Below are 16,490 nucleotides of genomic sequence, written 5' to 3' on the forward strand. Positions count from 1 at the left end.
CAGATGAACTCACTCATGTGGAAAATTTGATTCAGATGTAACAAAAGGCTTTTTAATTTATCTGGACCGTGTTGGCAGCTCATATCCAGACAAACTGTAAAACAACGTATCAGAGGTGTTAAACTGAGCTTAGCTTAACTCCTCTGACCAGCAGGCAAATGAGGCAGCTGGACAAATAATACAGGGACCTGTGACTTGTAAAAATGATAGGCAACTAGCATTTTAATGGGGATGGAAGATTGTACTAAATGTCTTTAGGGCCTGTTACTGTAAGTTCCATATATAGAACATACTGTATATGAATATGACATTCATCTACATGTATACAGAGGTTATATACAAAAGAAAAATAGCTGTTCCCTGAGATGTTTGGGTCATTCATTATATAGCTACTGTCTTCTGAAAAGCTGCGTTCTCTTTGACAGGGAAATGATTTATGAGCATTTCTCTGCTAATGGTTCCCACAAAGGGCACTGCCTTAATGTCATTTTAACACTTGTGAATGTTACCTAGCCTATGACATTTCCCCTAGCTGTAGATGTGAACCACTGCTTGCATGGCTGCTTTGCCCAGCAAACAGATGCATGATGTGACGAAGGGTTTGCATACCAAGCAATCTCATTGTCAGCTTTGACTTGATCGAATGCAGAGGTGAATTACTGTTTCGCTGCATTGAACAACCTTATCGAAGCATTTGTGCTGCAATCACCGTACCTACAGTGTACTGTTGTTCTGATTAAGGAAGCAATAAAACTGGCCATCTTTAGACTAGTTGAGTATCTGGAGCATCAGCATTTGGGGGTTCGATTACAGGCTCAAAATTACCAGAAACAAAGACTTTCTTCTGAAACTCGTCAGTCTATTCTTGTTCTGAGAAATTAAAGCTATTCCATGCGAGAAATTGCCAAGAAACGGAAGATCTTGTTCAACACTGTGTACTCCTCCCTTCACAGAACAGGGCAAACTGTCTCTAACCAGAATAGAAAGAGCATTGGGAGGCCCCGGTGCACAACTGAGCAAGAGGACAAGTACATTAGAGTGACTAGTTTGATAAACAGACGCCTCACAAGTCCTCAACTGGCAGCTTCATTAAATAGTACCCGCAAAACACCTTCTAGGCAGAGTTCCTCTGTCCAGTGTCTGTGTTCTTTTGCCCATTTTTCCTATTTTATTTTTATTGGCCAGTCTGAGATATGGCTTTTTCTTTGCAACTCTGCCTAGAAGGCCAGCAACCCGGAGTCGCCTCTTCACTGTTGACGTTGAGACTGGTGTTTTGTGGAAACTATTTAATAAAGCTGCCAGTTGAGTACTTGTGAGGTGTCTGCTTCTCAAACTAGACACTCTAATGTACTTGTCCTCTTGCTCAGTTATGCACCGGGGCCTCCCACTCCTTTCTATTCTGGTTTGAGCCAGTTTGTGCTGTTCTGTGATTTGATTTTGACCCCCCCCCTTTGTTCAAGGACACATTATTCCATTTCTGTTAGTCACATGTCTGTGGAACTTGTCTGTTGTTGAATCTTGTTATGTTCATACAAATATTTACACATGTTAAGTTTGCTGAAAATAAATGCAGTTGGCAGTGAGAGGACGTTTCTTTTTTTGCTGAGTTTGTTACTTAATTATATTCTGGACCTTGCTAGTTCTAATAATTCTATATTTCTTAATTCCTTTATTTTATTTTGGGGGATTTGGGTGTTAGCATTTTGTGTACACGACCAATCACAGTTTTATTTGATTGAGCAATTAGCAGTGGTGCTCTTGTCAGTTTGACCTTTGAGTTGTCCTCTGGAAGTATGAGGAGTAACCTTTTGGGATAGTTGTAAGGCATCACTCTTGTAGCATCAATAAAGGTTGAACATTTCTCAAAAATATGATTCAAAATGGCCTTGATGGGTGCAACATAAAATAGGAAACCATCATCGACTGTTCAGGTGAAATTCTTTACTGTCATCAGTTTCCTCATTACCCTAAAGATGATGACTGTTGGAAATATTAAGTGCTATGGAACACAAGAACGGTCCCCACTCTTAGTCCTATTCACTGGCATTAATGAAGAAAACTCCCCTTGTTGTGTTGTATTGCATTGTGTCGGAAGAGATTGTTGGAGAAGATCCATTGTATTTTCTTTTACCCTTAATGATTAACCATTTGTATCCGTCCACTCCATTTAATTAAAACGGATATCTGGAGAACGGACATCTAAATACTGCTGGAGGTATTTTAGACTTCAGTCCCCCGGGGCCTACTGATTGATCCAACAAAACTCTGAATTAGACAGATGTGAGATTAATTGGCCATTGTTTTCCTGTAAGGGCCCAGTTCCAGTGATGGCTACTGTCCAGCCTGGCCCATGGGAACATTAGCTGTGTAATTCATTAAAGTGAATGGGTGAGATAATGAGCTCTGACTTGGACTTGGTCTGTCTGGAATTCTGATGGCTTTACTACTAACTGTGGTTCTGAGTTCTAAGTTCACACAAAGCGCTAGCTTTGATGTTCTAGTATTGTTTGATTACTTTCAAATACTTTGAAATATGTTTGATTGAGTGTGTCTGGAGTGTGAAATGGCCGTGGTTTGTACTGTTGGGACTATTACATTGGTGCCACTGTGGGAGGCAAACTCAATAAAGCACAACAAAAATTGTTTTGAAAGAAAACAGATCTGTATTATTGCATCATGTCTTTGTGTTCTGCTTTATTGGCAGTTATAAACTGGGTCTTCGAGCCCTGAATGCTGATTGGCTGACAACTGTGGCATGTCAGACCACATACCACAGGTATAACTGCTCTAATTATGTTGGTAAGATGTTTATAATAGCAATAAGGTAACTTGGGGGGGTTTATGGTATATGGGCAGTATACCATGGCTAAGGGCTGTACCCAGGCACTCCGTGTTGTGCTGTGCCTAAGAACAGCCCTTAATTAATTGTGTTATATTGGCCATATAAAACATATACAGTACATAGCTTACATGAATATGTTCAGAACCAGTCTGTCTTTAGTAGTAAGTAAGCACTGAGATGCATCATCCCCCTAAAGTCTCCATTAGGCACCTCTTTCAACATGACAGGTAACCCTAAAGCTGTCACTGAGTCAGACTGCTGAGGAAACGCGCCACACAAACTGACCTTCAGACTCTCAGATGCATCCTCTCACGCCCACGCCACTTTATTTACGGCGTCTAATCTTTTATGCCCCGGTGCCAGTCCATTATTTTAGCGACTTTACAGTCCACCTTTTAACGTTTATATAAGGTGGGCACGAGAGGTGGGGCCACCTCTATTAATCAAGATTGGGTGCTGACACACAGAAAAACTGTCTGGGCTACCTGCCTTCACCGCAGTGAGTCCAGGACCTACCCCCATTCATCATAGTTAGAATGTACAGTTCCTTAGCGGGGGGGGGGGGGGGGGCTGGGTACAAAATATGCCATCAAGAGAGAACCACCAAGAGATTGATCTCACTCATTTACTCTTTGATGTTAAGTACACTGCTCAAAAACATTAAGGGAACACTAAAATAACACATCCTAGATCTGAATGAATGAAATAATCTATTAAATACTTTTTTCAACCCATGGAGGTCTGGATTTGGAGTCACACTCAAAATTAAAGTGGAAAACCACACTACAGGCTGATCCAACTTTGATGTAATGTCCTTAAAACAAGTCAAAATGAGGCTCAGTAGTGTGTGTGGCCTCCACGTGCCTGTATGACCTCCCTACAACGCCTGGGCATGCTCCTGATGAGGTGGCGGATGGTCTCCTGAGGGATCTCCTCCCAGACCTGGATTAAAGCATCCGCCAACTCCTGGACAGTCTGTGGTGCAACGTGGCGTTGGTGGATGGAGCGAGACATGATGTCCCAGATGTGCTCAATTGGATTCAGGTCTGGGGAACGGGTGGGCCAGTCCATAGCATCAATGCCTTCCTCTTGCAGGAACTGCTGACACACTCCAGCCACATGAGGTCTAGCATTGTCTTGCATTAGGAGGAACCCAGGGCCAACCGCACCAGCATATGGTCTCACAAGGGGTCTGAGGATCTCATCTCGGTACCTAATGGCAGTCAGGCTACCTCTGGCGAGCACATGGAGGGCTGTGCGGCCCCCCAAAGAAATGCCACCCCACACCATGACTGACCCACCGCCAAACCGGTCATGCTGGAGGATGTTGCAGGCAGCAGAACGTTCTCCACGGCGTCTCCAGACTCTGTCACGTCTGTCACATGCTCAGTGTGAACTTGCTTTCATCTGTGAAGAGCACAGGGCACCAGTGGCAAATTTGCCAATCTTGGTGTTCTCTGGCAAATGCCAAACGTCCTGCACGGTGTTGGGCTGTAAGCACAACCCCCACCTGTGGACGTCGGGCCCTCATACCACCCTCATGGAGTCTGTTTCTGACCGTTTGAGCAGACACATGCACATTTGTGGCCTGCTGGAGGTCATTTTGCAGGGCTCTGGCAGTGCTCCTCCTTGCACAAAGGCGGAGGTAGCGGTCGTGCTGCTGGGTTGTTACGGCCTCCTCCACGTCTCCTGATGTACTGGCCTGTCTCCTGGTAGCGCCTCCATGCTCTGGACACTACGCTGACAGACACAGCAAACCTTCTTGCCACAGCTCGCATTGATGTGCCATCCTGGATGAGCTGCACTACCTGAGCCACTTGTGTGGGTTGTAGACTCCGTCTCATGCTTCCACTAGAGTGAAAGCACCGCCAGCATTCAAAAGTGACCAAAACATCAGCCAGGATGCATAGGAACTGAGAAGTGGTCTGTGGTCACCACCTGCAGAACCAGTCCTTTATTGGGGGTGTCTTGCTAATTGCCTATAATTTCCACCTGTTTTCTATTCCATTTACACAACAGCATGTGAAATGTATTGTCAATCAGTGTTGCTTCCTAAGTGGACAGTTTGATTTCACAGAAGTGTGATTGACTTGGAGTTACATTGTGTTGTTTAAGTGTTCCCTTTATTTTTTTGAGCAGTATAGTATGGTGGGGATGGCAGAGCTAGTGCTTAGCAGGGGACAGCTGTGTTGGTCAGGGCTGTTGTGGCTGGTGTGGCTATGGTATAGTGGCTGGTGTGGCTATGGTATAGTGGCTGGTGTGGCTATGGTATAGTGGCTGGTGTGGCTATGGTATAGTGGCTGGTGTGGTATAGGTACTGGTATAGGTACTGGTATGGCTATGGTATAGGTACTGGTATGGCTATGGTATAGGTACTGGTATAGGTACTGGTATGGTATAGGTACTGGTATGGCTATGGTATAGGTACTGGTATGGCTATGGTATAGGTACTGGTATAGGTACTGGTATGGCTATGGTATAGGTACTGGTATGGCTATGATATAGGTACTGGTATGGCTATGGTATAGGTACTGGTATGGCTATGGTATAGGTACTGGTATGGCTATGGTATAGGTATAGGTACTGGTATGGCTATGGTATAGGTATAGGTACTGGTTTGGCTATGATATAGGTACTGGTATAGGTATTGGTATGGCTAGGTATAGGTACTGGTTTGGCTATGATATAGGTACTGGTATAGGTACTGGTATGGCTATGGTATAGGTATAGGTACTGGTTTGGCTATGATATAGGTACTGGTATAGGTACTGGTATGGCTATGGTATAGGTATAGGTACTGGTTTGGCTATGATATAGGTACTGGTATAGGTACTGGTATGGCTATGGTATAGGTATAGGTACTGGTTTGGCTATGATATAGGTACTGGTATGGCTATGGTATTGTTATTGTAATTCACATGCCAGGCTTGTTGAGAAAGGTTCTATATTGACCAGGAACTACAGGTTTAGTGTGTTTCAAGGTTATTGTCAGGTGTATTTGTTTTGAGCTTCATTGAGAAGAAGTAGTGGAGAAATGGGGGCGACATTATTGCACCATACAAGACTATCAGTCCCTGATTGAAGGAAGAGAGTGCATAAGATATTCCATGCATTTTCACTGTCATTGTTCTCGCTTTGGATATCATGACTTCTTTAATGTTTAGTCTTGTACTCAATGTCAAATGAATTAGAGAAAATCTTCTTAGATTTATGAGCTAGGAGACTGAGCCCCAGTATTGAATAATCATCTTAAATATTTGTATTCTTCGACTGCCTTTACAATATAATTCCAATAATGTTAAGTTGGCTGTAGCCGCTTCCTAAGGGTTCAGACACAACTCTGAAGGTAATTTGCGAACCGAGTACTGAACGATCGGCAGATGAACGCTAGATCCACGTTCGGTGTGATGTGTGCGAGCCTTAAGATGTTTAAAGTTACTTTTGTTTGAATGTTTCTTAAATTCCCTTGATTCATTCTTTATATAATGATATAAGAAAATAAAGAAATATGATTCAGACCCCACCTCTCTTTTTGATTCAGACCCCACTCCTCTCTTTATTCATGTTTTTGTTTAGACTTTTTGTTTTGACTCCTGGTTGTCTTTTAAGACGTTTTACAATTGTAAAGGGACTTTGGGTCCTTGAAAAGCCCAGTTGTTGTTGTTATTGTTGTTATTATTATTTAACATCTGAAAATAATTCTCTATTTTTAATGAGAGCCCGCTGTGATATCTCTTTTCAGATAAATCCTGGATGCACACTCCAGATGCGCTGGCAAAGCATTACATACCCTACAATGCCAAGGTAATTACTTTTTTCCAGCAATAAAGATAATGTTCCCTCACACAGGTCTGGAAGTTAGATATAAAATAGGTTTCACCTTACACTGATGCAAATTGATGTTCAGCATGTTTCACCTTACACTGATGCAGATTGATGTTCAATATGCCACCATACATATAGTACCTATTCACTGGGCATATACATCATTTCAGTGTCTATTTTTGATTTACATTTGGTTGAATTGTCAACTAACTTGAATTCAACGTGAAATCAACAAAAAAATTTGCCATGTCATTGGATTTAGTTTCAAAGTTGGATGAAAAAAGACAATTCCATTTAGTTGATTACTTTTTGGAAATCCAATCAGTTTTTCACGTTGATTCTTAACTTAATTCAATATCATCACATTTAATTGTTTTTGTTGAAATTACGTGGAAACAAAGTTTATTCAACCAGTTTTTGCACTGTGGGTAGGCCTTGAAAAAGTCAAGTTTACTTGGGAATAATTCTCTGATTGTTTTCTGTTACATACTGGTTTTGACTATGGCTTTGTCCAAAATAAAAAACCCACTCAATATGAACCTTTTGCATTTTAGCTCTGAACAAGGTGTCTGCTTCAGACTGCAGTACAGTCAAAGAGCACAAACACACACAGGCAGCCTAGAAACATTTCCTTACTGACTGCAAACTTAGCAGTAGATTTGGACTGGAAATGCAGACCGTTACGAAACAACGGATTTGTTTAGTCTTCTGTCTTTTCTTATGCGGCACACACCTTAAAAGCCAACTCTTGGGAACAAAGTATCCTGTCTCGGGGCTGTTTTCTGCTGTGCTTCACCCAAAGACTACCCTCTTATTTGAGGCAGAGAGCCTGTCAGTGAGCTTCCAGCGCCTCCAGAGATGTTTCATTGAAGTGAAGCAAAAGGCTAAAGTAGAAAGTTCCAACTGCCACATCTGCTGCTGCTGTAGACTGGAACATTACAGGAGAGTGAACATTACATAAGGCAGTGGGTGAGAGTGAGGTGCAGCAGGGAACTGTACCTGTACCAATGAAAACCCAAGGTGATGGATCTCAGAAGGCATCAGGTCAGGAATGAGTCACTCAAACCCATGTAACGCATCTGTCATTCGCTGCATCCCACTAGCATAACCAAGCTGCGCTCATATGTCCTTGAGTGCAGACAGCATTTGTTACAGCAGTGTGAAACGCTTACACCATTTGAAGCTGAGGCCCATCCGTCTTTGCGTTCTATTGATAGGAGTGTGAAGGGGCTTTTGGCATTGTTTGCCCAAATTTATGGCATTGTTTTCGCAGATTTTTGGCATTGTTTTCGCAGATTTTTTGCATTTTTTTCGCAGATTTTTGGCATTGTTTTCGCAGATTTTTGGCATTGTTTTCGCAGATTTTTGGCATTGTTTTCGCAGATTTTTGGCATCGTTTGCGCAGATTTTTGGCATTGTTTGTCCATTGTTCACCCACTGTGTTGAATGTTGAAACAACTGTTACATGTTATGTTGATGAATTATGTATCTTAGCAAACATTGCATATTTTTATAGAAGACCCTTGATGTTACTCCATGTCATGTTGAAACAGCATGTTGCCTTTACATGGGAGGCCCTAGCAGAGGAAAGTCCAGACTCATAACTTAACCAGGCGAGCCGAAAACAAAAGTATGAAAATGTATGCACTCACTACTGTAAATCGCTCTGGATAAGAGTGTCTGCTAAATGACATAAATGTAAATGAGCCATATTGGCAGAGAAACTGTTTCCATGGACAGATGAAGCTTTGTTCTGAAGGTCCTTGGCTCCATCTGTTGGAGAAAAAAAATGTCCTGCAAACCCTCCCACATAACTCTTTTTTGTTTCTTTGATACACTACATTGTGAGGGATTCATAGACACTTTAACAGTTTTATAGTGCATTATGATTGCATCATAAATCTGTATAGCTGTATGCCTAAAGTAAACTGGCTCTTTAATTTTTCCTTTTTATTCTAGTTTCTTGGAAACACAGAAGTTGACCAACCGAAAGGCACAGAGATTGTTAAGGAAGCAGTTAGAAAGTTAAAGGTAAGTTAGCGATAGACTTTGTTTCCTTGGAAACCTCAATTAAAGCTATATTTCAGATCTTTTTCATCTGAGGATGAGTATAAAGAGGGTCTCCGAAATTGGACCTGATTGGACAGAAATGTGAATTCCAGGTTGGGCATCTCTACGGCCACCAGCAACGGCTTAGACATGTAGGTTTGTTTTTATTTCCAGATGTTGATCCCCTAAAACTGAAGATTTTATGGTTTACTGTAATTCAGACACATTGAACCATACTGTTTACATTCTAGACAGAATTTCAGGTAAAGTATTAGCAATTAGCTTCCAAGTTATACCCTGTTTTTGAGATCTGAGGGTGTGTGAAAAAGCATGTAGCATACCCAGAAATCTACCCAATTTGTACCCAAGAATTTACTATTGCATGGATATCATAATTATTTACTAGTCAACTAAAAAAATATAGCTGCTTGTAGCTAACCTCATTTTGGTATCTTTAGAAATATGGATTTTCCTTCAGCGAGAGTTCAGCCAGCTGTGATGACACTGGTCTCCTTTGCTCTGTGTCATGCTGCTCTCTGCATGTCACCTTCTCTGCTGTTTTCTTCTGCCAACATTTCCATTGTGTGGCCATTCAAGAGGAAACTTGTTTTCATACCCATCCACTCCTATCTTAACTTTTCTGTAAGGCTGTTCAGTGAATGGGTCACAATATCTGAGTCATCATTGGTCAACGCCAGAGCCTATCAGTACAGCTCTCCCGGTCATGTACCACATCTCTTCTTTGATCTTATCTTTTTTCCCTTTTATTTTCTGAACCTTACCTTAAAAAAAAAAAAAGGGCAAATTAAGTCATATAATCAAAATCTTCACACAAGATTCAATGGATCTGAAGTGTGGAGTTCAGGTCAGACCAAGGTAAGAGCATTGAATACAGTCTTGTTTTGGGGACTCAGCCTCTTCTTGAATATGTCCAACTCCACACTTGACAGACACTGATTATAGTCTTTCTTTTCTCTTTGTTGTCTCGCCATATGTCCCAGAAAGTGCTCTGGTCTCTTTATATGCAGTATATGTAACCCTAAATTGGTTATAGAATTATTTTTGCCTATCGCCCAAAATCCTATCAGATTCATGCACTCAGAAAATGAGTGTTTATGGTCTGAAAAAATAAGCTCAGATCGCATAATTAATACTCAACCTTATTCAAATAAGAATTTCACTGTGTTGAAAGAATGCTATTTTCTAAATTACTTTGGATACCCTTTTTCGGTAAATAGGGCCCTCAACCGGTTATAATTATTGGTGATATGACTTTTAATAATAGACTGTACATTTCCGAATGAGCCAGGGCAAGTCGGATTACCATTACCATTATACTGTTAATGTAATGTTTCTACTCTTTGTAGTTTCAAAGGCATATCAAGAAGTCAGAGGGACAGAAGACACAAAAAGTGGAATTACAAATCTCCATTTACGGAGTAAAGATCTTAGATCCCAAGACAAAGGTAAGTCAACTAAACATGGTATGGATTTGAAATAAATGCTCCAACGTTCTTTTTGTATGCATATTATGGAAGCATTCACATGAAGTGTTATCAAGAAGCTGTTGTTGTCTCAAACTGAAGTGTTTCTTTTTATTTTCAGGATGTCCAGTACAACTGCCAGTTGCATAGGATATCCTTCTGTGCAGATGACAAGACGGATAAAAGGATATTCACCTTCATCTGCAAAGACTCCGAATCAAACAAACACCTCTGCTACGTGTTTGACAGTGAAAAATGTGTAAGAAATACAGACTTTGAGAGTAAAAAAATACACACAGAGTTTACGTTTTGAGTTCATGTTCCACACCATCAGTTGTTTATCCAGCTATATGTGTCATCAACCCCTAGTAAATAATAAAGAAACTGACCTTGTAAAATTAACAATTTGTTCTGGTGACTCAGGACCATTTTATATAGAGTTTTGTAAAAAAAAGTCACGGAGGATGCTGTTGTCTTCCAGGCAGAGGAGGTAACACTCACTATTGGCCAGGCGTTTGACTTGGCCTACAAGAAGTTCCTCGAGTCTGGTGGGAAAGATGTGGAGACACGGAAACAGATAGGAACCTTACAGAAAAGAGTAAGATTCAACTGTTGGACAAGTGTGACTGCTCCTTTATATGGGATAGGGATTGAAGATATCGTACACCACCATACTAATGATATTGATGTTAACAGGCGATTTCCATATCACGTGTAGGTAGCTCTAAAACAATTCTAAAACGAGCATCCTTATTTTTCACAGATTCAAGAACTGGAAACGGAAAATTCTGGGCTAAAGAAGCAGCTTTGGGAACTGGAGGAGCAATTGATGATTGCTCCTGTACCACCAGTAAGAACTGCATGGACAGCCCTTCCAGTCTCTAGACTTCCCTAAGTAACCCATATTACCCAGAGTAAGGTGTCTGTCATGCTGTGTGTGAACTAACAAGCCACTTTCAGTCTTCCACTAAATCGTCTGCATGTGATCTTTTCACAGCAGCTGCACATAAACTCTACTAACGAGGCCTACATGCTCTCAAGACCCTCCTCGCTCTTCTGGTGTCACAATCTGACGTCCTTCTCGTGTCTCGAGATCTCCTCGGTCACACTCACCCCTATGAGCTCGCCCGAGTCCAACCTCTCGGCAGGCCTACTAACCCCTCCTCCGGCTAAGCCTGCTCTCCTCCCAAAGCCTGCCGACGGGTGCAGCATCCCGCGGCCTCGCGTACCGTACAACTAGCTTTATCTTTCAGCCTTTCTTTCTGGAGTTCTAGTTCAATTTCTTCTAATTAACAATAGTTCATTTTGGCTGATACAGTATCTCACAAGTGAGTACACCCCTCACATTTTTGTAAATATTTGAGTATATCTTTTCATGTGACAACACTGAAGAAATGACACTTTGCTACAATGTAAAGTAGTGAGTTTACAGCTTGTATAACAGTGTAAATTTGCTGTCCCCTCAACACACAGCCATTGTCTAAACCGCTGGCAACAAAAGTGAGTACACCCCTAAGTGAAAATGTCCAAATTGGGCCCAATTAGCCATTTTCCCTCCCCGGTGTCATGTGACTTGTTAGTGTTACATGGTCTCAGGTGTGAATGGGGAGCAGGTGTGTTAAATTTAGTGTCATCGCTCTCACACTCCCTCATACTGACTGGTCACTGGAAGTTCAACATGGCACCTCATGGCAAAGAACTCTCTGAGGATCTGAAAAAAAGATGGCCTGGGCAATAAGAAGATTGCCAAGACACTGAAACTGAGCTGCAGCACGGTGGCCAAGACCATACAGCGGTTTAACAGGACAGGTTCCACTCAGAACAGGCCTCGCCATGGTAGACCAAAGAAGTTGAGTGCACGTGCTCAGCGTCATATCCAGAGGTTGTCTTTGCGAAATAGACGTATGAGTGCTGCCAGCATTGCTGCAGAGGTTGAAGGGGTAGGGGGTCAGCCTGTCAGAGCTCAGACCATACGCTGCACACTGCATCAAATTGGTCTGCATGGCTGTCGTCCCAGAAGGAAGCCTCTTCTAAAGTTTATGCACAAGAAAGCCCGCAAACAGTTTGCTGAAGACAAGCAGACTAAGGACATGCATTACTGGAACCATGTCCTGTGGTCTGATGAGACCAAGAAACTTATTTGGTTCAGATGGTGTCAAGCGTGTGTGGCGGCAACCAGGTGAAGAGTACAAAGACAAGTGTGTCTTGCCTACAGTCAAGCATGGTGGTGGGAGTGTCATGGTCTGGGGCTGCATGAGTGCTGCTGGCACTTGGGAGCTACAGTTCATTGAGGGAACCATGAATGCCAACATGTACTGTGACATACTGAAGCAGAGCATGATCCCCTCCCTTCGGAGACTGGGCCGCAGGGCAGTATTCCAACATGATAACGACCCCAAACACACCTCCAAGACGACCACTGCCTTGCTAAAGAAGCTGAGGGTAAAGGTGATGGACTGGCCAAGCATGTCTCCAGACCTAAACCCCATTGAGCATCTGTGGGGCATCCTCAAACGGAAGGTGGAGGAGTGCAAGGTCTCTAACATCCACCAGATCCGTGGTGTCGTCATGGAGGAGTGGAAGAGGACTCCAGTGGCAACCTGTGAAGCTCTGGTGAACTCCATGCCCAAGAGGGTTAAGGCAGTGCTGGAAAATGAGGGTGGCCACACAAAATATTTACACTTTGGGCCCAATTTGGATATTTTCGCTTAGGGGTGTACTCACTTTTGTTGCCAGCGGTTTAGACATTAATGCCTGTGTGTTGTGTTATTTTGAGGGGACAGCAAATTTACACTGTTATACAAGCTGTACACTCACTACTTTACATTGTCGCAAAGTGTCATTTATTCAGTGTTACATGAAAAGATGTACTCAAATATTTACAAAAATGTGAGGGGTGTACTCACTTTTGTGAGATACTGTATGTATTCTACAGTAGACAATGCAGATACTTATAAAGTATGCTTAATAAGACTTAAGTCTCAATTAGTTGATTTCATCACTCTTTATATTAGGACTACAGTCTGACTTGAAATGCATATTCATAACTCTGACTTCAGAATGTAGGTCAGAGTACTACTGCTCATTGGAATGAACCAATAGCTTCTACACTCACAGGCTGGCAGCATCTCCTTCAAACCCCCGATGTCCACAGATGTTTTTGACATGGTTCCCTTCTCTGCTGTCACACCCCTGGTGCCAATTCCCGCAAGCAACGGCACACCCCCTCCCCCCACTACAACATCTCCTCCAGACATGAGTGAGTACACTGCTCTGATTACCTTACAGTTCAAGGATGACAGTGAGAGTTGAACCACACACAGAGTACGGAATAAACCATGGGTCGTGGTCATTAGCGATAATTTATTTTAGGTTACACTTTATAATAACTGTCATGAATGTTTATATATATACTTAATAAATAAATGTTACCAATGTAAATTGATTTAAACTCCTACTACGTTGTGGCATCACATATTGTCTCTCTCTCACAGGTAAAGACCTTTTTGGAGCGGAACCTTTCGATCCATTCACCTGTGGGCAAGCCGACTTCCCCCCGGATATCCAGTCCAGGCTGGACGAGATGCAGGTGACTGCATGTCTGTGAATGATCTTAAGCCCTGTTTAATGGACTCGTAAGAGAGTAGCGGTTGAACCATCACATTATAAAGTGTTGTCGAGTAGACCTCCACCCTAGTAGGGGGAGTCGGACCCTACCCTCTAATTATTATTTTATGTAATATTTAACATATCAATATACCAGAAATGTTTCCAACTTCAGTTGTTCATAATATTTGCATTTTGGCTCATAAAGGTTTTGTTTGTTTCCTGACGATAATGCTCAATATTGGCTATGGGCCTAATTTTCTTTGTCTGACATTGTGAACATTATAGCAAGATATATTTAGCAAGATGTTGAATCGTCGCTGCATATTACTGCAGTAAGTCAGCTGAAAAGCATTCAGTCATTCGAATAGCACTGTGTTCAAAATGCACTTTAGTCATCTTGTAATCCACATTTACTGTTATCTTTATGAGATATAGGTATTTTGTAACATCAGCAATTGGATTTTAGGGCTTGAATGGAATATTATATTCTTTATGTTAGCTATTTCATAGCTATCGTTTTATGGAAACGATCAGGTGTCACTGTAACGGCTGTCGTGGAGAGGGGACCAAAGCGCAGCGTGTTGATTGCTCATGATGAATATTTATTATAACTCAAAACACTAAAGGAAAAATAACAAAGAGAAAAAACGAAAGCGCACAGTTCTGTCAGGTACATAGACTAAACAGAAGACGACTACCCACAAACACAGGTGCAAAAACCCCTACTTAAGTATGATCTCCAATTAGAGACAACGAGGACCAGCTGCCTCTAATTGGAGATCATCCCAAAAAACAACATAGAAATAGAAAACTAGATCCTAAACATAGATATACAAATGTATATCTGTATCTAAATACAATGTATATTACATTGCTTCTTTTAAAGAGGCAGGTTGGGATTCTTGCTGCGCATGAATAGATACTTAGATTATAACTGTCATTATTATATTTGATTTCATTGTATTTAAAGTTGGAGCACAGCTTGTCTGAAATGACAAATACAATGTCAGTTTGAACTGCAGTGCTCACCTGTCTTTTACATAAATTCCTGTTGTCAGAGGAATTTAACTAAAACTGAGCCATGGGGTTGTTTTTATATTTCAAACTCTTTATTTTAATTTAACTTTGGGAACATGCACAGCAAATTTGACATCAGAATTTTAACACCAAGCATGTTAAATTTAACACTTTCTTAAAAATGATATGTGGCCCACCAAAATAGTTAAACTAACACTTTTCAAAGTGTTGACAAACTAAAAACCCTAGAGTGTTGGGTCCCTAACACCATGGATGTTCAAATTCAGACATAAATTAACACTTTATTAGAGTTGATGCTGTTCTGACGTCCTCATGCTTCCCAGCCAAAACAGTTCAGTTGAGTTCATGCATATATTATGACAACGTTTTGTGAACTTCTGTTCGTTTTGGACTGGAGGCAAGCCGATGTTCAGAGCCGAAGTCTATACCACTTCGTCAGTGATTTGTCAACAGTAGGGATTCTTCTGTAAAGTCTTTGTTGTCATTCAAGGAGAGATGACTCATTTTCATGCACATTTTTAAATTGAAAAATACTGCACCAAAAATCTTACTTAGATGTAAAATTGTACAACTATTATAAAAAATGACATTTCTTGAGTTATCTTTTTGAGGAAGTGTATACTACATACTATTAGTTCATTTTAGCATACTGTGAATGAACGGTATCGTTTCAGTTGAGTGACCTAGAGCGTTGCTTGTCTACCGGAAGTTGATGCTGTTCGATGCAACCTCCTTGCTAGCTTTTTAGCATAACAAATGACTAGCCAAACATTTTATCATTTCGGGTGTGTTCGTAAATTCAATCTGGAGTGCCAGAGTGCACACTGGACACTCTGGCCGAGGAGTAGGGTTGATCCGAGCATTCAACGGCAGTCAAGCACTCAAGCTAACTGGCTAAAGTTGCCTAGCTACTTCCAGACACAAATGAGAGAACACCGCACTCTGACCATTTTACTCCCCCTAGCAGAGCTGGTTATCCAGAGCGTTGGTGACTAACTGTGCTGCTGGCAACAATTTCATAAAAAAGTTGCCGACGTTTCCTGCACCGGCCATATTCAACAGGTGTTGAGCATTCGTAAATTCATGAGTTATTCTGCATGAGAGGGCTCTGAGATCAGAGTAGATAGCCAGAATGTACAATGTCCATTGAAATGCACAATGACTATACCACTTAGCTAAGAATTATGTGAATAATCAAGTCAATAAATGTTGGGTAGTTAGATAGCAGGCAGTTAATGTACTGCCTGGCAAGTTCGATGTCTTAGTAGCCAACTAACGTTATGCGGTTCGCAAGGATAGCATAGCTAACAAATTGTCAGCCAACAATTATTTTTATTTTTTTATTTTATTTCACCTTTATTTAACCAGGTAGGCAAGTTGAGAAGAAGTTCTCATTTACAATTGCGACCTGGCCAAGCTAAAGCTAGCAGTTTGACACACAACAACACAGAGTTACACATGGAGTAAAACAAACATGCAGTCAATAATATAGTAGAAAATAAGTCTATATACAAAGTGAGCAAATCAGGTGAGATAAGGGAGGTAAAGGTAAAAAAGGCCATGGTGGCGAAGTAAATACAATATAGCAAGTAAAACACTGGAATGGTAGATTTGCAGTGGAAAAAAGAGCAAAGTAGAAATAG

The 16,490-nt window shown here is 41.4% G+C and overlaps 1 protein-coding gene across 9 annotated transcripts in view; it reads left to right on the forward strand.

Moving 5' to 3' along the window:
* LOC115161324 (PTB domain-containing engulfment adapter protein 1) overlaps positions 1–16,490 on the forward strand; it is a 177,824-nt gene that overhangs the window by 155,018 nt on the left and 6,316 nt on the right. For 7 of the 9 annotated variants that reach the window (XM_029712219.1, XM_029712223.1, XM_029712220.1 and 4 more), the window contains 9 exons: positions 6,585–6,646; positions 8,627–8,698; positions 10,084–10,182; positions 10,322–10,459; positions 10,682–10,798; positions 10,964–11,050; positions 11,198–11,425; positions 13,318–13,459; positions 13,695–13,789. In XM_029712219.1, coding sequence (XP_029568079.1) covers positions 6,585–6,646; positions 8,627–8,698; positions 10,084–10,182; positions 10,322–10,459; positions 10,682–10,798; positions 10,964–11,050; positions 11,198–11,425; positions 13,318–13,459; positions 13,695–13,789 — 1,040 coding nt within the window. The remainder of the gene's footprint in view (positions 1–6,584; positions 6,647–8,626; positions 8,699–10,083; positions 10,183–10,321; positions 10,460–10,681; positions 10,799–10,963; positions 11,051–11,197; positions 11,426–13,317; positions 13,460–13,694; positions 13,790–16,490) is intronic. The other 2 variants (XM_029712225.1, XM_029712224.1) reach the window with 1 other exon arrangement.

The sequence above is a fragment of the Salmo trutta genome, chromosome 24 (assembly GCF_901001165.1).
Source record: "Salmo trutta chromosome 24, fSalTru1.1, whole genome shotgun sequence".
Taxonomy (NCBI): domain Eukaryota; kingdom Metazoa; phylum Chordata; class Actinopteri; order Salmoniformes; family Salmonidae; genus Salmo; species Salmo trutta.